The sequence below is a fragment of the Anthonomus grandis genome, chromosome 14 (assembly GCF_022605725.1).
Source record: "Anthonomus grandis grandis chromosome 14, icAntGran1.3, whole genome shotgun sequence".
Lineage (NCBI taxonomy): Eukaryota > Metazoa > Arthropoda > Insecta > Coleoptera > Curculionidae > Anthonomus > Anthonomus grandis.
In genome coordinates this window covers 11,251,461-11,275,469 of record NC_065559.1, presented here as the reverse complement: position 1 = coordinate 11,275,469, position 24,009 = coordinate 11,251,461, and the positions used below count along the sequence as shown (strand labels likewise).

Here is a 24,009-nt window from a genome sequence, read left to right as displayed (position 1 = left end):
TATTTAATTAATAAATATATTAATTATTATACATAATTAATTTGACTTCACTTTATTAGCTTAATAGTAATTTTTCTTTTTGATGTCAGCATTTTGACTATTAATATTACACTTGAAATTAAACTAAGAATAAGTTAAATTAGACTCCGTTATATTTATTTGGAGTATCCCTTCACTACTTTACTTACCAGAATAATTTTGCCAAAATGCCGCACCGTTATTGATCAAATCTAATCCACTATAACCCCATAATTTGTTTTCTTGTGGTACTAGTGGAGGAGGAGGCTGTTCCCTCATTTGATCTCTCATATCTCTGGGCGTTATGTATTGCTGTGGAGTCTCCTCAACTTCTTGTTTAATTCTATCCACCCTTTCTGAAATCTCAGGTGTTGATGGGTGCATGGTTTGGGAAGTCGGACGCATCGGTGATTCAAGAATTTGATTGGGAGTTGCAGATTTAGGTTGCTGAAGTGACTGAGACTGGACGCTATGAGGATAGGTATTATGTGATGGTTGCGGATCAGCTTGCTGACGATGTTGTTGTAACTGAGCAACTTTGTCTGAAAAATAAATAAGTCCAAGTTTACATATAAATATCAACTTAATATTAATGGTGTAATAAATATTATTTAAATAATCAGTCAATTAGGAAAAAAAATTATAACAAAAAATGGCATCGAGGGATCGTCCAAAAATATTTTTAACGGTCAAAATACAAATTTAAAATTTAACCAAAATTACTCAATTAAGATACAAGTTCCGATAATGCCATTGGAAAGTTTAGTAAATTTTCTATGAATTTAGTTTAAGCCAAGTTTTCAACTACTTAATGCCAGTTTTAATCTTTTCCTAAAGATGCTAACATCGTTAGCGAAACATGTCGAGTATAAGATAAAGAGTTTTGGTTAGTGGCAAAACAAGCTCATAAGTAAGGCTTAAGTTACGAGCTTTGTTATGATTTTTTTTATCCTAATTGGCTCAAAAGAGGTCAAGGGTTCTGTAGATATGGATAGTGTACATCCTTTACTGAACACTCTGTATATACAAGAATAAGTAATTAAATAAATTAAGTAATTAAATAAATCATAACAAAATAATTACTGAGCCGCCCGTCTAAGTACCTTCAAATTTAGTATTCAGCATATCGCAACTGCATACGGTGAACTCGGTCTCTAAAGCGATTTCCTTGAACTCATATCGTAATTTTTACGAAGGTCCCGTAATAATGTTATCCTTTTTGAAAAGATCTAGGGCTTTTCCCCAGCTTCACTATAGGTTTAAGATAAGGTGGCTTGGCAGTAGTAGGTTGAGCAATGAAAGACTACTGGGTGTAGAACTCAATACTGGTTTATTGACAAAAATTAACAACTATTTATATCATTCTTAAGATAATAATTCGTGGTAATCATAATTTCAACTATTTGCGAATTACGACCTTGCGAATTTATAACAAACGTGAGCTTAAAATCCATCGCAAACACCTTGATCGACTAACATAAACAATTTTATATAATTATGCATGGATACTTAAAGCTGGCAAAAAATTTAAAAATACTAAAAAATGTCGTTTAGACATATTTCCTGCTCTGTTTGCTTGAGGTGAGGTTCATTGTTCCAGCGTTCGACGTGGCTTGCCGGTCTTAATGTAGTAAAGTGTGGTGGTACCCACTGCAAACTCTGCATTTACTTATCATGGTGCATCTATCTCTGGAATTATGGCTTAAACATCTGGCACATAGTTGATGGTCTCTTATCATCTTCATTCGACCCGTTGGTGATTGGCATAAGAAAAGATTATAGTGTCAAATAGAGTGTCCGTGATTGTATAGTTGTCATACTAGATTTCTTTGGGAATTTGTCGTTTTTCCCTGAATTAAGTGCTTCGAGTGACTAAAACCTTCTTTTTAGAAATTCTAAAATCTCTTCTAGTGTGGAGACTTCTAGAGGGTTTTCTAAACTTTTCTCGTAGATTTTTATGGTTTCTGGATCCCATTTCTTGCATATCATCCTTCCTACCATTGGATACCAAGATGAAGTGTCAAAGCCTAGATTTTTAATGCCTCCTAAGTATTCGGTAGTGACATTATACAATTGTTAAAGTTTATGTACTGACTCGTACATAACTGTCGGGAACTCGAAGATCTTTCCACCAGCTTTGACGCAATAAGTCGTTTGCTTTGATATCGCTGTTTTCATACATTCCATGCGGCATCGTAGTTTCCCTCTGTTGCGAGTAAATGTCTTATGGTGTTTTGTCCTTCTCCTCGAAGAAGGGACTTAAGGTGCTGAAGCTTCTGTGCATTTGATAACTTGTTGTTTTGATGGATAACTCTTGTAAAGAGATCGTCGAACGTGGTTGAACGTGGAACGCCACTCTTCGTACAATCTGCTAAATATCGGAATGTTCATTGTTGAAATGGGTGTGTTGTTTAATACATCCTGCTTCTCCTTGATTGTTTCTTCCGGCTGCTCCACAATCTTATCGTCAGACCTTTTCACTAGATGGTGGGCTGTTAAGTATTATTTGCTGGTGGTGTCTTTGCAGAGTATCTCGCTGTGAAGTTGCTGAATAGGCCCCCATTGATTTCTTCTGTCTTCTTTTAAAAATTCATATCTAGTTGTAGATTTGTTTCTACGAAGTTCATTTTGAATTTCTTCAATCAGGAATTCAAATTCTTGGATCATTACTTCTTTTCTTTTCAGCACTGCTTCGCCTTCTTCTGTCTTCTTCTGCTTTTTTGCACGTCCTCATATAGGCCTTAAAGTTTTCATAAAGTCCCTCAATTTAGTTAAAATATTTCTTCGTAAAATAAGTATGGTTGGCCTCTCCTATTCTTTTCAGCTTCTCGTCGTTTTCTACTATGGCTTTCCATATTCCATTTCCTTGTTGGTTTAGCTGAGTAATATATGCTGGTGTATTTCTTTCAAGTGAATCTTTCTTTACTAAAACTTTTGACTAAAAGTTGCTCTAATTCTTCCGCTAGCTCCTGCTGGCGGAGGACAAATTTATTTGTTTCTTCCATTGCTTTCTCGATGATGGACGCGGCTTTTTTGGCTTGATTTGCCTTTCTTGCTCGACTGCTTTGACTGACTTGATTTGAAGATGAAGATTGCCCATTTTAGCGGTTACTTCTGACTTGAATTGACTGCTTGAAGGACCATAAAAAGATCTAGGGCTTTTCCCTAAACCTTTTTTTCTCTACTACCCTATAGCAGCCTCACTATAGGTTTAAGACAAGGTGGCTTGGCCGTAGTAGGTTGAAAAATGAAAGACTACTGGGTGAAGAACTTAATACTGATTTATTCACAAAAATTAACAACAATTTATATTAATCTTAAGATAACAACTCGTGGCAATTATAAAAATCAAGATGAGCAACGTATTCAAAATTTCAACTATTTGCCAATTACGACCTTGCGAACTTATAACAAACGTGAGCTTAAAATCCATCGCAAATACCTTGATCTACTAACATAAAGAATTTTATAAAATTATGCGTGGATACTTAAAGCTACCAAAAAATTTAAAAATACTAAAAAATGTCGTTTAGACATTCAGATAGCTTCTCGATTTTTTATTGATTTTAAGACTTTGATTGATTGATTTTAAGACCTATTTTTATTTTTTTATATCATATACCGATATATCGTGCTTATTCTGATATAAATGACTGATTATATTGAAAATTTTAGCGACATGTCAAATCGACCATTTTTGAGGGAAAAACAACTGGAGAAGATAGCGGGAGTAACTGGAAAGAGGATAATTTGGAAATTGCATCTAGTGACTTGGACACTACCGACTTTGATGAAGATGATGATATGACAAAAGGAAAAGATGATACCCATTGCAAGCTCAAGAAGTACCTGAAAAAGGGCCCAGTTTAACTGAGGATAAAATTCCATTATCACAACTACGTACAGGTCCAAAATATCTTGTAACTTTCAAAACAAAAAGTCTTAAGGGCAAAAATGGGCATAAGTGGTCAACAGAGTTACCACAGAAATTGAAACGAACAGGTGCCAGGAACATTGAACATTTTCTATCAGGCCCTAAAGGAGCATGTGAAGACTATTCTTTTTTAGAAGACTATGTTTTGTATTTCTGTTCTAACAATATATTGGATACAATTCTTCAACATACAAATGAAGAGCTCTATAAACAGGCTCAAAAGTATAGTGGAAATCAGAATATGTCCAAACTGACAAGACACAAACTGAAAGCTATGTTTAGTTTTCTTATCCTTGCTGCCGCAAAAAAGAATAATCATTTTTTTGTAAGGCATATGTTTGACAGTACTATTTTTCTCTTTTAAATCATGTATGAGCGGTGATCATTTCTCGTTTTTTCTAAGCTGTCTCAGATTCGATACAAAGGAAACAAGAAAAGAAAGAAAGTTGAATGAACCTTTCACACATATTCAGAAAATATGGGAAATTTTTACTGAAACATGCAGAACATACACGCCGTGCTCGTACCTCACAATTGATGAACAACTTCTGGCATTTCGAGGACGATGCCCTTTTAGGATGTATAACCCCAACAAGCTAGCGAAATACGGGATAAAAATTGTAATAGTGCGCGATTCCTCGACAGAGATATGCTAGATGCAAGTCTATATTTGGGAAAAAAAACAGAGACCAATGGTTAAGCCCTTGCCGAATTGTATGTTAAGGAGATAACCAAATCTGTTTATGGTATAAATCGTAATATAACCATAGACAATTGGTTCACTTTAGTTCATCTTGCTGACCAGTTGCTACAAATACCATACAAACTTACAATAATAGGAACTATTTGCAAGAATAAAAAAGAGATCCTCAAAGAATTTCTGGCTGTGAAATATCGAGTCTCAGATACATCAATGCCATGATCCGAAAAAATCATTAGGATCTTATATACCAAAAAAAAAAACAAATTAGTTCTGCTGCTTTCAACAATGCACGAGGTGGCAAAAATCGTAGAAAATACCGGTAAGCCAGCAATAATCCATAACTACAATGAGACAAAAGCAGATGTAGATACATTTGACCAAATGTGTGCCAATATAAATTCAAGCAGAAAAACACGAAGATAATCATTATGTTTTTTTGTGGAATGATAAATATAGCCTGTATATATTCTTATGTGATTTAGACGTTCAATGCTATGGATGCTACACAGATACAATACCATATCTTTACGTCGAAATCTCCAACAGAACATATCCCAAATTTTAGGTATATTGAACGAAAGTGTTCCAAAGATACATCAAGAGAGAAAACAAAAAACTTGTTTTTACTGCCCAAGCAAAAAATGGCGCATGACAACTAATTTATTATTGTAAGGAATGCAAGCAGCCGATTTGTGGAGAACACCGTGGAGAAATTTGTACAGTATGTTACAGAAAAATAGTTGCAAGTATTTGTATCATAATATTATTCTCTTTTTCTTATATTAAAAAACATAAATTTTGTACGTTTTTCAAATAAAGTTCATTAGTTTAATATACAATTTATTTATTAAGTAGTAAAATCTACGACACTCCCGTATTTACGTTTGGTAATAACAGACCCGTTTTCTAGGGTTAAGATACAAGTTTGACAACGTCATTGGAAAGTTGAGTAAATTTTCTATGAATTTGGTTTAAGCCAAATTTTCAACTGCTTGATGCCATTTTTAATTTTCTCTCGAAGATACTTACATTGTTAGCGAAACACGTGTCGAGTATAAAATAAAGAGTTTTTGTTAGTAGTAAAACAGGCTCGTAAGTTAAGTAAGGACGACTCCTCGTTCCAGTTGATATAACTTTCTTTCCTAATTGGCTCAAGGGAGGTCAAGAGTTATGGATATGGATAGTGTCCATCCTTAACTGAACACTTTGTATATGTAACTAGTTGAATAAATCATAGGAAAAAAATTACGGGTTTTCATGGTAAAATCTTTCATTAAACATTGTTGCTGTTCTTTTTGTGCCTCATCGGCATTTCTGAAAAGCAAAGATAATTTCAGTTCTTTGTCAAAGTTTAAGTATCGTCTTAAAAATTATAACAAATAAAAAAATTTATAAAATCTGCTTCTTCTCCTTACCTCTTTTTTTTACTTTCTACCTTATACTAAGTGAAAAAATAGAAACGCTAATCATTTGAAGGAAATACCATCAAATATGGTTCTAACGAAGGATGTGTAGCAGAAGTTTTTAGGCCTCAAATTAAATATTGGAGTCTATGGGTAAATACATCAGTGTCTTCAAAGTGGAAATATTGGTCACACGGTGCATTAGAGAAGTGCAAGATATAGTTCACTTAAAGATATACCGTTGACTCCTACTACGATAAATTACCAAGAGTTTTCGTAATAATTACCAATTACTGAGCTATTGACTCAGTTATCGTTATTGACTCAGTCGTGTATCGTTATTGACTGAGTATTTCGATAGGTCTGATGATGCCCTAATGCGGCGAAACGCGTAACCTTTAATAGACGCTGATTTTTGAGACTTGGACTTTGAGTTTGCTTTTTTCCCTCCTTTGGTCATATACTTTTAACTCTCTTTGAGAGTAATGGATAATTATTTTGAATTACGATAAATTAATTAGACCATTAAGCCCCATTGTGCAAGGCCCAACGTTTTTAAAAAGTGATAAAGGGAACAGGGTCAACTTCAAAATTATTATTACGAAAATTACTAATTAATTAAAAAGTTGTATTTTATTAGAAAGGATTATTAAATACAAATATTTATATATTAAAATTTTAATAACATTGCTTATTTTCTTCTCCAAGGTAAGGTAAAACTAGTAAAACCAGATAGCTAAATAACATTTATTTCTAAAAGCTTATAAGAGTATATAAAATTAATAATAAAAAAAAAAAATAGAATACAAAATACAATTATTTCTTATAAATTCAAACACTGTTTAAAAACTTATTCTAGCTTACTCTAAATTTAATTATATTTCACCGTCACTATCATTGTCTAAACTTATTATTAAGGACTGAACATTGGTATTTATAAACGCGTAAGAATTTTCTACCTTAAAAACATGTTGAAAACATAGTTTTTCCAACTATTGGTTGTAATATTATTCACTATAATTTTTATTAATAATTCTACTGCAGATGCATTTAATGTTAAAGAAGTATAATTTCTTCGAATAGTCGATTTTACTTGATGCCATATAAGTTCAATGGGATTAAAAACACAATAATATGGAGTTAGGTGCAACACTGTATGCCCATTTTCCTTTGCGAGTTTATCACACACATACTTTTTATTTAGTTTAACAGCTGTTAGTACTTTTTGAATATTTTTAAAAAGCCGATATTCAAACCAATTTTCAAAAAGTTGTGAGTCAGTCAATCTTGGTGGTAATCCTGGGAAGAATCTGCTATATTTTTAGTAGAAAGTAGTAGACCGTTTAGAACAAAGCCATTTTCTGAGCCTGCATAAATAATTGTTATCCTCTTCCCTTTATTTGAGGGGGCGTTGGTGTTATGAGTGTCAAACCAAGTTTTGTCAAGGTAAATTATTGATCGATTTGCATCCCTATATTGTTTTACAGCCGTTAAACAATCAAAAAAGATAGTTGATTTCTTCTTAATTCTGAGCATATATTTTTTATGAATAATAAGCACACCGTCAGAAAGGTCAATAATTAGCGAGTTTATTAAAATGAAATGATGCTCCTAATTCCTGCGACTTTTTCTTAATTAAATTTTCACGTTGATTTTTTTCCAAACAATTACTACCATTTAGGATAATCAGTCGAAACAAATTTTGTCAACTGTTTAAATACCATAGATGAGGGAATATTATTTTTCAAAAATCGTAATTTTATTATCACTTATGAAAAAGTTATATGGTTTTAAAGGCATAATTTGAGAAAAAAACATTAAAAAATTGATATCTTCATAACAGTAACTTTTAAGACCCAAGGTATTAGGATAAAAAGCTTTCAAATGACCCCAAGAATATGCCAACAAATTTTGTCGGTTTATATGCCGAACACCCTGCATATCTTAAAACTTCAAAATATTACTCATTTAAATACTTGTTTATACTTTTTATCAAGTTTTTTGCAAACTGCTTAAAAGAAAAGTCAACTATTTAATATTTTTTAAAAGCTACTTCCCTTAAGAAATTACTTTCAAAATAAGTAATGACTCAACCCTCCTAACCATTTTACCCCCGTTTGACGTGCGCTTTCATATGCTTCATTATTCTATATGGTCAAGCTAATACACTGTTTTTATTTTTTCGTTTAAGCATTAAGTGCTTTTTTTATATTATTCTATTATTATTAATACGAAATTTAATTATTAAGATTTTTGGAAAAGTAAATAAAAAATCTACTGTAGCGATATATATTATGGATAAAACAAATGTGTAATAAGCATCGTATTTCATGACATATTGAGCCCTCACTAATCATTTAAAACATGCTTAAAATCTAATTAATGCACATCCTGTCTATAAAAAATAAACCTGTTAGCCTCGAGAGTCCAACGAAATCAAAATTAACGTTAAACTTTTGATTTCTTATGGCAAACGGGCCCTGAAACCTGTTAGTGAACCATCGGTTCAGATCGTATCTCAGTCAATTTGAGACAGTATGGCCCCGCGGCACCGTTTATTACCTAGTGCCCTAATAACAGCTTACAGAATTGAAAGGTTGATAACTCAAGCTCTACTTTAATATACATACACACCACCTTGGCTATATAACATTATTTTTTTAAAATGCGTTCGAAGCGCCTCAGGAAAGTGAAGCAAAATTGTATGAAGGTTACTACTAATTATGGTTAAATAGAGTTTAGATCTAAATTATTTCTTAACTTTGTAGTACTAGTGCTAACAGAAATATATAAGGGCTAATATTTATTAGCTTCTGTACGTTTTTTTAAGTATGTGCATTTCTTCTTCTTTTGCATTTAACATTTTAATATTTATTATTAATTATAAATGCTAATCCTACTGTTTTAAAAAAAGAAGTTAAGATGCTATTATGCGACTCTTTAATTTTAAGATATTACAATCATTTTTTATAGACCTTATCTTGATAATTTTGAATCATAAAGGGAACTAAAGGTATAAAATTCCGGTTTGCGTTTGATTCATAAAGTCTGTGAAAATGATCACAATTCATCTTTGCTGCCCAAAACAAAATGTGCACAAATACTATGTTAAATTGGAGAGAAAGTTGCACATAAACACATTTTGTTTCAAAAACAGAAACATTAAAGTACCTTTTTGCAAAATTTAAATTTATAGTCGATTTTTTACAGTCGTAGTTTATGTTTTAATAATAAAGTGTCTATTCCAAGCCACTGAAATGTTTGCTGTCACGACTACTAAATAATTTTTGCAATGGCTTCTCGATTCGTCACTAACTACTTTTAAAAATTATATTAAGGAAAGTTTTAATTGCTGAACAGATGAGAGTAGACTTAACTGATTATGTGTATAAACAAAAATTATACATACCTATGCCATCTCATATTTCTTATCTTACTCTTCCTTTTATATCTTCATTCGCCGGGTTGCAGTGACTAAGGCTAAAGGTATTCACTGACTTTATAGAAGGGGTACGGCATATAACTCCGTCATTGCTGCTTTTGCATCAAGCAAATATGCTTTTTGAGTAGATTAAAATGTACTAAATGTGATGCACACTTTTTGTGTACTATTCAATTTGACGATATGGCCAAGGGTTTGACCTGGACCATGGTCATGTCTCACAATTGTTTATTTTAATGTGCTGGTAGATCTTGATATTTAGTTATTTTTTTGCGCAATATTATCCAGAGGAACGGAAAAATCTATAATTGTAGCTCTTCGCTTATCCTTCCCTACAATGATCATATCTGATCTGTTGTGTTGTAGTGTCTGTATCTGTCAAAATTGTTGTATGCCAATAAATCTTAAAATCTAAATTTTTGCAGATAGATTGGGGTTGGTGTTTGTAAGCTGCTGTAGATTCCGATCTAATACCAGTATGCTTCGGTACCGCCAAGTAAATTACTTTTCCCATATCATTATCCCTGCTCAGATAAGATGTAGGTGCAAGCACAGTGCAGGCCAATATTAAGTGCTGTACTGACTCGATCTCGGCATTGTACAATCTGCACTTTATATTTGAGACTTGCTGCTTCACAATCTGTTTTTTATATTGTTGCACTATTTGGTCCTATATTGTTAGAAAAGCACCTTCTATTTTAGGAAATAAATATCCTACGCTAAGGTAAGTATTGCTAACTAGCATATCAGCCTCACCTTGATGCAGACTTGCCTTGAATCTGCCATGTCAATTTCCAATCTGTTATTAATTTGCTAATAATGTTTCTCTTTGTTCTGTTACTGTTGCAAGATGAACAGGTGAGTATGCACGATCAACAGCTATAAGACGTTGATGAAATAGTAAGTTACTTCTCGTAAAATATTTTTGGAGACTGGTTACTTCATTTTGGTGACTTTTTCTATGTGAAGGAGAGGCGCTTCCTTCTGACAGAGCAATGTACGTATATCCTTTCAATCGCGGAGTTTGAGTGAAGCCTTCTGTGTTTTGTGAACGTTGTACGAATCTTACTTATATCAAGCGCTTGCAGTTCTGTTTTAGACCAGGTAAACACTCCGAATGTGTAGGTAAATATAGGCGCACCCCATATTTTGTTTTAAGTGCGGTTTTAGTTCGGTGCTTGAACTCGTCCACAATTTTCTCTTAATTCCGCCTTCCTTCAATGATTTTTTTCCAAAAATCCAAGGTACTTATAAATGTTTTCTATTTGCATTGTGAATATTATTGTTATTTGGTCAATCAGAATAACGTTTTCGGTCTCAATTAATTTGCCTCTGTATGAACCACTGCGCATTTGTCCAGGTTTATATCCATTCTAATATTTTGACTAAACCTTTTGACCAATTCAAGTGACTCACGCAATTGCTCAGGATTTTTAGCATATAATTTTAGGTCATCATTGTAAAATAAGTAACTGAGCTTTCTTTGATCGTCTAATGCGTATGCGTTGCCACTCTGATTGAGCAGGTTGTTCAGAGGGTTCAATGAAAAATAATAAATAATTAATATATTATTATTAATATTATCATGATTTTCAGCCAAAATGGCTCGCACTCTCTCAGAGGGGAATATTCACGCATCCCAGATGCTCAAGTATCAAAGGAAATGAGCTCTGTGGGGGCCCTTACCAGGTTATCGGGCTCAATGGTTGTTCTCAGCAATTTCCTTTTTAATTCGGGCTGTATTTAATAGAACCGCTGTAGTAGTAATTTCTGTAGCTCTCTGTTTGTGTTGATTGAAACCTAGTTCTTCAATGTTTCTTTGCAGGTTCTGTGGTATGACTCCCCTAGTCAACATTATAATTGGTATCGTTATTCTAACAGTATTAATTTGCCATTACCTCTGTAACCTTACTTCTAGGTCGCGGTGCTTTGAACGTTTTTCTGCGTACTTTTGAACTAAATTGTTAGTACTGGGAATAGCCACTTCGATAAGAGATGTTATCTTATGTTGCTTGTCCACTAGAACTAACTCAATGTGTATCTACTCACAGTTTGATCAGTTAAAATAGTACGATCTGAATAAAGCCTAAAGTTTGAATTTTCCAGAATCCTTTGTGGCACATACTTATACTACAGACGCTTTTTATTCTGCAGAAATTTCAGTTTTAGAGCGAGTTCTTGATATATAATTTTTGCTACCGCATCGTGTCTCTATATTATTATTATTATTATTATTATTATTATTATTATTATTATTATTATTATTATTATTATTATTATTATTATTATTATTATTATTATTATTATAAAGAATATTATTAATATTATCTGCAAGAGTTTTTGCATATTATTTGTAGTGTTCAACAGAACAGTATTCTGTAAACTGTAATAGGTGCTTTCCCGAAATCACTTAAATGAGTAAATGTGTCTTATTAGGAGATACATTTTGATTTTTATAGTCTCTTATTCTCTGTTTATAGCAGTAGATTTTTTAAGCAACCAAGCATATAATGTATGGTTTCGCTTTATCTAACTCGGTCTTGATAGTTCTGGTTTACAGAATTCTGATTTTAAGATAGTTGATGTTAAATGTCATCGTTTTTTTTTTGTTTTGTCTATAACCTATCCCGAGATATTGTCTTGTTGTTTTAGTTTAACAATCAAGAGTGCTGGAATCTCCTGACTAATTTCAATATTAGTAAGTCCGCTACCTCCATTTTGCCATGGAGTGTAGAGTCTGTCTATATCTAATCTTTATTAACATTTGTTTTCTGGTTTTCCTATCTATTGCTTTAATTTCTGCAAAGTTCCATTTATTATTCCAAAACTAAGTAAGTTCAGTTCTGAGTATTTCTCTTCTTATTCTTAGATATTCTTGAGTTACTTTCTTTTTATTTGTTTAAGAGTAATGTATTTTAAATTTTCTTTTACGATAGGGTATTTCTACATTTCTTACTCTTTAACGGACCAGATGGTTATTTTTCGTCTAGTTTTTGTTTTTTTTTTAATGTTTTACCATTTTTAATTGTTATTTTGTGCCACTTTTCGACTTGTAAATTCTACGTATAAGTTGTTGCTAAATTAATATTTTTATTGGGTTTTTAGTTCGTCACCAAGTCCTCGATGTATAGACGATGACTGATTTTAGTTTTCTCTCTTGCACGGGTATCGGGTGTGCAATCTGTGTAAGAGTGAGCTGTGTAGGGCTAGTGCAAGCTTATAGAGTAGCGGTAATATCGAATCTCCTTGGTATTTCCGTATCTAATTTTGATATTCTTGATACTTAATGATTTTATTGACTGTGATTAGAAGGAGATCGATTTTTATATTGTATATAAAAATTGTAGAGGTTATATATGTAGAGGTTCTTGCGACAATTTCATTAATCGTTTTTCTTATTAAGACCTGATCTTTAACGCCTTAAGTATTTTTTGTGCAGTCTTTTTGTTTTGCTGGGAATTGGTGGCTTTTTTATAATTGTGTATAGTATTTCTGTCAAAATACTTGACATAAGATTGCACATAGTAGAAAGGTGTATGCTTTAGTATGCTTTATCTCTTTAATTCGATTCCTGATCTTGCAATGTTCTTTTTTAATCCAAGTGGTATATTCATTGTCTATTTTCTATTTCATTGTCTTCTTCCCTAAGTTTTTGCGAGACGTAAAATTTTTATGCTTGCTAGATGCAAGATTTCAGTGATAACTTTGATAGCCTAAATATAAGTAAAAAATTTCTATATTGCTGTTTTTAGGAAAATTTTTAAAAATATTGAGTAAGTATTTAGAGCTTTATGCAATTTTTTCATATAGTATGTTGGGCTTTAATTTCTAAGGTTCTTATCACACTTTCATATTAATTTAAAACATTCAAAGTATGTGATGATTCTTAAATTAACTAAACTTTTATATAAAAGTGGCAATAGGCCTTGGTAATAGCTAAATGATCATAAATACAAATATCATTATTATCTTTACATTAATTTTGATATAACTTTGAAATCTCTCGGCATATTTCGCAATTAATAAATGAACTATATTAAAATGTAAAAATTAAATTAAAACCATGCCATTAGCTTATTTTGTCGCCCTTTATTACATATTGTAAAAATGTTTACCTCACAGATATAAAGATGAAGGATTTGACTTCAAAGGATTCAGTATTGGTGTAACGGTAACGAAAATTTAATGAGGTTTTATGGAGTATGCAAGATTTTTAATTGATTAAATCATGATGCGCTTTGAAAGTGATATTTATTTTATACTATAATCCAAGTTACATGCATAAAATTCTTATTATTACTACGATTTTTTTTTCGAATTCATTAATTTATTAACAGGTATCTTACTAATAATAGCCCTTTGAGTTTTACAAAATTTTGTCTATATAAGATAAAACCGAGGTATTATAAATAAAGGCTTGGCATTTTTTAGTAAATTTGGATTTTATTCATTATCAAGATGCATGTGGGCCAATTTTTGCATCAAAATGATTTAGGTGAGAAAAAAAAACGGTTGTATTTTTAAGCAAAACATGCATTTTCGAGATAAATTGTGTATTATTTGTTGGAATTTTTTTTTAAATTCACCTTAAATAATTAGTTTAAATTCTTTAAGGTATATTTGTTAAACTGAAAGATGTGTTCAGTATAATTTTTGCTACAACAACCGTGCGTGGAACATAATCAATATATAAGGGCAACATCTTGATCATGAAATTCATTTACTAGGTATGATACAGAGTGGTATGAACATCCTCGATATTGCAGAAGCTGTATATTTTACCAAGAGTGCTATAGAAAGGTGCTGGTAGAATTAAAGAGACTGGTGATGTAAGAAAAACAAGTAGTGGCTATAAGTTTGTTCACCTTCAGGCTTTATGAAACCAGAATATTACTGGCAACCAGCTAAGAGTGGGTTTCAAAATGGTCATGACGTTAGTGACACTATTCAAATAATAAGACACAAAAACATGAAAACAATATTAAGGACAGACGTCCATTAGAGCTCCAGTATCTTTGATTAGTTTTATTTAGCTTAAGTTATTTGTTTAATAGTTATCTCAGTGCGACACTGTATAAGAACTAAATTTGATTCATCATTTCTGCGTTACTCGATCCTTTATTGGATAATGCGAGAAACAAGGAAACCAGATAATCTGTACTCCACGCTTGCGTCACGTGACCGGACAGGCCAATCGAACCGGACAAGCAATCTCGGCTTTAACCTGCGCGATCGCGACGAGTTGACGTTGAAGCATCGTAGAGAAGAGGTGAAGAAGTAATTTTAATTAACTTTAATTTTAATTAAATTAAAAAGCATATAACTGAAACCAATAAAGGCAAGCTGTAAAATTGAGTAGCCTTTTTAATCTGGGAATATTTTAGCCCAGCCAGGGGCAACAAAAGAATCCCAAAACAATCTATCCTAGGCTTTTCCCAGTCTGTTCCATTCCTACTGATCTTGAGCTGATTGTGCCCAGATTCTACATGCTGTAGTACTCTACTTCTCTTTGTATCTCTGCAGCGCTAGTGATCATTTTGTTGGTGTCCTACTGTCATTTTGTCTTGTCCGGTCACTTTTTTTCGTCTTCTAATTTCTTCATTTTTGATTCGGTCTTTTATGAAAACTCTAAGAATTAGAGTTCCATTTTACGATTGCCATTGTTTCGAAGTCATATGTTGTTACCGAAAATGCACATGCCATAAACCTTACGTTTTAAATGCGTTGCAATGCCTGGATTAAGTAGAATGTACTTTAGTTTTCCAAAAGCGGCCGAGTTTAATTTCAGCCTTCGTATTATTTCCGACTTTTGATTCTCTTTTCGTAGTTTATGGAGGTAGCCCAGGTATTCACCATCATTTTCAATGTTCTCTTAAAATATTTTTAATTGAATGTGATTGGGTTACAAGATCTTTGTATTTTTTTTAATTTTTAAACCCTTTGTTCTTGATGTGATAGTTATCTGTTGCATCAATTCCTTTAATAACTTATCTGGATCTCTGTTAAAGCGTAAGTGACTTAGGTACGATCCTTTGACTTTTATACTTACACTTCTTCTTCCAATGCATTTCCTTAAATTTATCTTCCGGTACCAGAGAGAACAGTTTTGGTGATGTCGTGTGGCCTTACCAAACTCCTCTATTTAGGTTTATTTTAGATGTTTATTTGTTTTCATAAATTTTAACATGCATTGTGCTGTTTTTATACACAGGTTGGTCGTAAACTAAGGAATAAATAATTTTTTTTTTAAATTGCAACCCAATTTTTTTTGCATTTTTGGATTGCCCTTACAATGCTTAACATTTTTTATGCACCATGTGCTATACCTAAGTCCAAGCATTTTGGAGTTATTCTCATTCAAAATTTGGAAATTGAAAAAAAGGTCATGAATAAAAGGAAAAATTAAATAATTTTTACGTCGTGTTTCTATTAAAAACAAAGCTTCGTAAACTTAAAAATAATTTTATTTAAGCAAAATGTTCTAATTGTCCCCTTTTAGTCAACTGACAATAGCCTAATCGATCTAGAAATTCCTGCCATTCCTGCTGCATATTTCGGACCATTTCGGTCGTTATTCGACGTATGCCTCATTTTAAATCATCTAGATTTGCCGGTTGGCTTTTAAACACATCTCCTTTAAATTCGCTTAAAAAACTTTCGTGGCGTTAGATCGGGTGATCTTGCTGGCCACTCAATAACACCGCTTCTTCTTTGGGAAAGTGTCGTGCAAATAGGTTCGAACTTCCTCAGCAAAATGGGGTGGAGCACCCTCTTGTTGAAACTAGATAATATGGCGTGGCAAACCCGGACGTTCTATCTCGGGAAAAAGGTTAGCCAGAGCTGAAAGAACTTTCTCTTGTAAAAAAGTCAGGTATCTCTCACCTGTTAAATTTTCTTCAAGGATGAAAGGCCCGATAATAATTTCGCCAACAACGCCACCCCACGCGTTTATTTTTTGATTTAGTAGTCTACGTCCTTCCTTTATCCAATGTAGATTTTCATTGGACCAATATCGATAGTATTTACGCCACCATTCAAGCAGAAAGTGGCTTTATCGTTGATTTGGATTCTCCAAACACATTTTGCAATTCAAAGCGCCTCTCAAACTTTCTTTCTAGCAGTCCTTGATGGGAACACTTTTTTTCACTTTTTCCAATATCCAGGTCCTTTGTTACCTGCTTAACTGCTACATGCTGATTATCTTAAACCGCCAATAAAACTAAGTGCCTATTTTCATCAACTTGAGGACGACAACATTTAGGAAACTCTCCTACATTTGACTAAACTTCTGCTCAATCTTACCAATTGTCGATTGCGATATTGCCGGACGATTGAGGTATTTCTAATTCAATAGCTCACAAACTTCCTGAGGCGTTCTAACTCGATTACCGTAACCGATCATCAAGATTTCTATGCGCTGTATCTCAGTAAGCCGCATATTAATGTAATTTAGTGTTCAAAAAACAAAAATAGATTGAAAAACCAGCGAAATACAGAACTATCAACAATAATAACTATTGAAATTAATTATTCTTTTGCTTCCTGCGTCATAAATCCAAAACTTACTATGGAGCTACGCCGAAATATTAAACTTTCAAATTTTGAATGAGAATAAGTCCAAAACGCTTGGACTTAGGTATAGCACATGCTACATAAATGATACATCAAAATGTTTATAAATGTAAGGGCAATACAAAGATACAACAAAAAAATTGGCTTGCAATTTCTAGTTTCATAGCAGTGAGGAAGGAACGCACTACGAAATTCTGCTTATTTAGCGAGTTGGTAAAAGTCCAGTTTTTTGTGTAAAACGGTTTGTAATAATTTTTTATTATATTTTATACACATGTTACAGCAAACTGATTTTCGATGTTAAGGGAATCGCCTCTTTTAAATAGGATCACTTTCCTTCGAACCTTATCATATCTGATTTGATATGTTCCTCTTCAGAACATTACCGCTCTTCATTCTTTTCAAGGCATATCTTAATTTGCCACATGTTATTTCTAGTATATGTTCTCACCCTACGTTTAGTGTTGTTCTGTTATCAATTTGGTCTTTGCTGTTCCTGGATGTTGTTGATTTATATAGGTTGGTAGGTTGGCTATTTTGAAATATTTAGACAACCCTCTCCTCCAAAAACTCCTTCTTTATTTACCTGCTGCAGTAGTATCTCGTAAATCGCGCAAGGAGATTAAAAATGTCCGAAGAATATCGGAGTTGACAGGAGCGTAAATGCGCATGCATTCTTTTTACCAGTAAATCAAGGTCTGGTATACGTCCTGATTCGAGATGGCTGAGAATGTAGCTAAGCAATGAAGGGTTTTTGACAACAAATGAATACTGGGATCAAATTCTGCAACCTATTCTTTATCAACGAGTTACAGAATTTGGTGACAATTTCTTACTAATGAAAGAGATGCACGTCCGCTTGTTGCAAGTACCGCTAGGAACTTTCTGGAGTTGCACAGTATTTAGGTGTTGCCATGCCTTGCATAACCCTCTGATTTTCATCCTATCAAGCACTTTGGGATATGTTGGAAATGCGCGTTTTAAATCAAAGAATAGAGTTCCAGAGAAAAGAAGAGTTAAGGAACTGTTTGCAAGAGCAAAGACTTCAAATTGAGCAAAGCGACATAACAATTTATGTAGGAGCATGCCAAACAGATATCAAGCTGTTCTAAATACAGGGTCGTCATATATTCTATGAGCAAGGACTTTCGTTTTTACTTTTAATTTTTTCATTTCGCATTTTTCGATATTTTATTTCTAAATTAATATTCTATTATACTGGGATGAATATTTTTATTTTTTTTATATTTTTAAAATGAATTTAGATGTGAGTGTTTATTTTTAATATTTTTTAAATTTTAGTTTAGTACCTTTGTCCCATAGACCATTTTGATCTGTATATATGTGTATCACTTTGATAAAGGCAGTCACAAGCTTAGGTTACTCTTTAAACTGTTCATCCCCGTTAGTTATTATAAACTTTTGGAACATCTTTGCATTAGTTTTGTAGATGTTTGTTGTCTTATTTTAACAGTTATAATAAATAATAGGACTTGGGTTTCTGGTCTCTGGATATTTTACCGAAGAAGCTAGTAAGCATAAATACAAATTTCATTTTCACTATCATTTTCTGCTTGTTGACTTACGGAAATATTAGGCAAACATATTTTAATAAAGTAACTTTACGTGCTAACTTATTTTTTTAATAATATTGATCCAAGTTAACGTTGTATCACTCAGACTAATGCATTTAAATCTAATGTACATACTAGAGCTAAATACGCAAACTGTCTGTTTGCTTCTTTTTGTGATCCCTTATGTATTTTTCCTATTTTTCACTTTTTCTTAGGTTCTCTAGTTGCCTTCTTTTAAAGAAGGTAGTAAACAGAAACTCGTGCAGGCAAGTACTATCCTTATTTCTTCTTTTTGAGTTACTGAACTCTCTTTTTCTTAATCAACTTTTTAACCTACTCTTTTATGAGTATACCTAATGTTTTAGATCTTATACATTTAACTTTAAGCAGTTCCGTGCGTTTTAATCGTTTATAAATAATACATTTTATTTGGAGTTTCACAGATTTCATTTAATTTGCTGTTTAAAGTAACAATTAATTAATGATTATCCTCAGGACTATAGACAATAGATTTAAAACTTGCAAGCTATCATGTTATTTTTCTAGTCTTTATGTCAGGAATTTCTTAGGAATATATTAATTTGGCAACGTAGCCCGTAATATGTCGATCAGCTGTTGTAAAAAAGAGAGGGTTATCGATTAGTAGAGTAATAACCCAGTTTTTTCACGTTACATTTTTTGTTAGTTGTGGTATTTTGTCTGTAAAAGAATCTGTAGGGTGGATTGTACCCGGGTTGAACTTAATTTTGTTTTTCATTACCATTTTAGTACGGTGTGTATTTCACGAAGTTTGTGTATGTTTTGATCGGACATTTCAACTCATTATATGGTGCTTTGTAGTCGGGAGAAATAGGTGTTTTATTTTTTCCTAATTGCAAATTCTTCTTTGCGAACCGACGCCACAGTGTTGCAACCAATGGACAAAAATGCACAAGTAAAGTATTTAATTTTCAAAACATTCTTGGTGTTATGCTTAGCAAAATACCCGAGTAAGATAAGGCAGGTACCTTTAACTTTTTTTATTCAGAAATTTTTGGATAATAAAAACATTTTATACCGATAAAGATTTGTGGTTATCTTTAGAAGTGTAGTTTAAAATAAAATTGTTGTAGTGTGCACTAGTGTTTTAAAGTTAATATATTTTTAATTTGTACACTTAAGTATGAACAATATTTTCGAAGGTAAGTTATCATTTTCATGTTAAGCCTTTTGCAGATATGTATATATTTAAAAGTGTTAAAATACCCTTTTGCTCACTTTCATCAAGATTTACAAAAAGTAGTTTAGAGTTGTTTCATAAAATGTTTAGGATCAATCCTCCAAAGTGTTTACTTTTAAATGACACCCATCACTTTTTGCGGAATAATGCGGAATTTTTGTTTTTTAGAAAAAACCATACCTAATACAATCCTGTATGAAAAATGGCTAAAAATAAAAATAAAAAGGCATCAGGAATAATGGAAACAATTAAAACTTATTTTGCATTAGATAATTGTTCAACTGACATTAAAGCAAAGCTGCTAATTAGCAGCAAGCTATTTTCTGTTTCGTTAGAAAGAATGTCGAACAATTGTGGAAGACGCCGAGATGCTTTTCTTAAAAAACATTTGACATGGTTACAAAGCACTCTTTATTTACCCTATCTTCAACCAAATATTCCAACTGAAGCAACTGACATGGAAGTGGATCCTCAACCAAGACCTAGTCGTGGAAGACCGCATGTGCCTTTTCAAGCTGCATCAAAAAGAACCAAATTGCGCAGAGTACAAGAGTTGTTGACAAATTATACGCCAGAAGAAATATGTTTTGCGGCAGAGAGGATTAATTCTCAACGAAAGGAAATTCCTTCAGAGGCAAAAAAATTAAGCTGAATAGCTGAAGACGCCTTAGCACTTTACCACGACCTAAACCTTTTGGTTAAGAGCTATAACATACTGCGTTCTAAGATTAATTCTTTGCACACAAACTGTTTCGAGCTATCGCACTCTATTTGAACGTAAAAAAAACATTATTACCCTCGCAAATTATTATGACTGACACTTCAGCTGAAGTTAATCTTCAAGAGCTTCTAAATAAAACTGCAGAAAGTATTTTAAAAATTCAGGATATTATAATACATTCTGACAAAAATTTTAAATTAATTTGCAAATGGGGGTTTGACGGTAGCTCGGGGCATAGTCTTTATAAGCAAAAATTTGAAGATAGTTTGTCAACAGATGAGTACATGTTTCTTGTCGCATTAGTTCCTCTTAGATTAATTGATAATGAAAATGGAGAAAGTATATGGTCTCACCCACGTTCATCATCAACAATGTATTGTCGACCAATTGCATTTAAATTTACAAAAGAAACTTCAAATGTTGTTCGAACCGTTCATGGTGAAGTTGAGTCATTAATGACTAATCTTAATATTTACCATCTTTTTATTTCAGAAAAAAATGTAAATGTTTCTTACGAAATGTTATTCACTATGTTTGACGGTAGTATGGCCAATATCCTTTCAGAAACCTGTTCTACATCCAGGTGCATTATTTGTGGAGCCACACCAAGGCAAATGAACCAGGACTCAGTGCTTCAAAGAACACCAAATGCTGAAAACTATCGCTTTGGCCTATCGACACTTCATTGCTGGATTCGTTTTTTTGAGTGTGTATTGGACATCGCCTATCGCTTACAATTAAAAACGTGGCAAGTAAAAGGTGGTGAAAGTAAGGAACTTTTTGAAAATATAAAAAAAAGAATTCAGTTAGAATTTAAAGACAAATTGAGATTAATTGTCGATAAGCCAAAGCCCGGGTATGGTTCCACAAATGATGGAAATACTGCTAGGACATTTTTAAAAGCGTAGAAATTAGTTCTGAAATAACAGGTATCAACTCAACTCTAATTAAAAACTTTCAGTTAATTTTAAGAGTACTTTCTTCAAGTTCTAAGATTAACGTACCTAAATTTCAGTCCTTACTTATTGATACTAGAAGCATTTATTTAAATTTTTATGAATGGTACTACATGCCTATTACTGTTCATAAAATTTTAACGCACGGTTGCGAAATTATTAGCTTTTTTGAACTCCCTGTAGGGCAGCTGGCAGAAGATGCTCTCGAAGCCAGACACAAAGAATTTAGAAAAATTCGTTTACATCACACACGAAAAGTATCGAGAATTCAAAGCAATACAGACCTCATTAGAACCATTTTGATAACTTCCGACCCTAACTTGGCTTATCTTAGAAATCTGTCAAAAAAACAAAACAAACCCATATCGTGGGATATGGATATTGTAGAATATTTAAATGACCATATAGTAACAGATTCGTTACTTTTAGAAAATGATAATGTACCCGAAGATGTTTAGTGTTGTAAATAACTTCTTTTTTTTCACCCTGTATAAAGACACCAATTTCTATTCAAACTATGTATAATTTAATAGGTTGTTGGTAAAAGTATTCTTATATAAATAAAACCAAAAAATTGGTTACTTTAACTTTTAATTAGATAATGATTTTTGTCTTGATTTGTTTTACCCTGTATAAAGACATCAATTCCTAGTTGTTCCTAAGTTGCAGTACTGTGCGACGTGAACCTTTAAGCAGGTAGCTTTCTGGGGCGCGCTCTAACATTTATTTTGGTTCTATAAAGATATTTAAAAACTTAAATTAGAAACGAAGTGTTAATTTATTAATGGAATTTCATCATATTTATAAATAATAAATGAATACTACGAGTAGAACTTATTTAAGATGAATATACCCTCTTAGAAAAAGTAATTACATTTAAAACCCATATGTCGTAATACAACAACCGCTATTATTTTAAAAATCAACACAGAAGGTGTGCCTGCAATTTTTTTTTAATTTATATTTTTTATGCTTTTACTTACCATTAATCATTTTAATTTTCTCACTTTCTCCACTAGTTCGTAATACTTCTTCAAGTTGGGCTCTTCTGCCAAGCTCTACGTCAAGTTGCTCCTGAAGTCGCTTTCTACCTCGCTTTTCTCTGCGTAAGCGCTTTTGAAAGGTCTCTGTAACAATAAGAAATAATTAATCAAAAAGCTCTATAAGGCAATATCTTAAACAACAATTATATTTTATTGTTATATTTATAACTAAAAAGCTCAACTCGATTAAAGTTAATAAGTAGTTATTAAAACAATGCCTCAGTTGCCGTGAAAAAGATTTGTCGTGTCTTAATATTTCCTCCATTTAATTTTAATTAACTCGCTAAAGCACCACAATTTACTTCCATAAATCAGCAATACAAAAAGTAGCCTTTTTTTACTATACTTGTTATTCCTTTTAAATGCACTCATATTGCTCAAAAACGGAAGCAGCTTTACCCAAGGTACAAATTTGTTTTCTAGAACAATAAGTACTCTATGTTCAGTGCAATTAAGAAACCATGCATTAATACCGAGCATTTTTAATTCCTTAACAGTACTTAAGGTATAAAATTACATTTCAAATAACGTAGAAAGATTAAGATGTGGAATAAATGGCAGGTAACGAACGTATTATTTAAGTGATGTTTCTACCGTGTAAATGTAGATTGTAAGTGGTTATTTTTGCAGTGAATACTATCAACGTCTTGATATCTGAAACTAGATCTTAGTAAGCTGCCTTTATTATAAACACAGTGTTGTTCTTAGGCAAGTTTCTATTTCTTTATTAAATTAAATTCAATTAATTAAACTAACCAATTACAGAACAAGTTAAAATTTAAGCTTAAATTTTATCTACCCAAATCTTGTTAGATTTAAGTAGAAATATAATGAAAACTATGTGGCTTATTATATATCTGATTCTAGTATATTTATCAATACTCACGAAAAAATTTGAGAAGCGATTTATTTATTCAAATGTAAAATTTGCTTTGTTGGTTTTTTTTGTAACTTAGATTTTGTGTTAGCGTCCTTATTGACTTTTAAGTCTTTAGAACTTTTGGAGTGAGATGCTAATCCATGATTCTAATCTAAACAATAATTCGGTATGTTCTATTTTTAATTCAGTAATAAATGTTACCCAAAAAGTTTCTTTTTTAATTAGAAATATAAGTCAATTATTTACACTTGATTCGTACCAAATTTTTGCTCAATAGAATTAGTTAGGTTTAAATATTTGGAATTATATTTCGTAATATAATTTCCTAATATTAAAAGTTACTGAATAGTACTTTTTCTATTGGTATTACTCTATGTTCTATGAAGATCTTTATATCATAAATTTTCCACATAAATCGTTAACATGATCATTATCGGGGTTGGTCGCAAAAGTGCGTCAAAACTACTGATAGTTCCTGAATGAAATGTATTTTTCTTAAAAATATTTATTTATTTATTTATTTGGCAGTTTATTTCCAACAGGC

The 24,009-nt window shown here is 32.2% G+C and overlaps 1 protein-coding gene across 3 annotated transcripts in view; it reads right to left on the bottom strand.

Moving 5' to 3' along the window:
- The window catches only part of LOC126744587 (dachshund homolog 2), an 842,630-nt gene that overhangs the window by 59,459 nt on the left and 759,162 nt on the right, over positions 1 to 24,009 (bottom strand). For all 3 annotated transcript variants that reach the window (XM_050452086.1, XM_050452088.1, XM_050452087.1), the window contains exons 9-10: positions 22,526 to 22,669; positions 189 to 560 (exon numbers count right to left, since the gene is read on the bottom strand). In XM_050452086.1, coding sequence (XP_050308043.1) covers positions 189 to 560; positions 22,526 to 22,669 — 516 coding nt within the window. The remainder of the gene's footprint in view (positions 1 to 188; positions 561 to 22,525; positions 22,670 to 24,009) is intronic.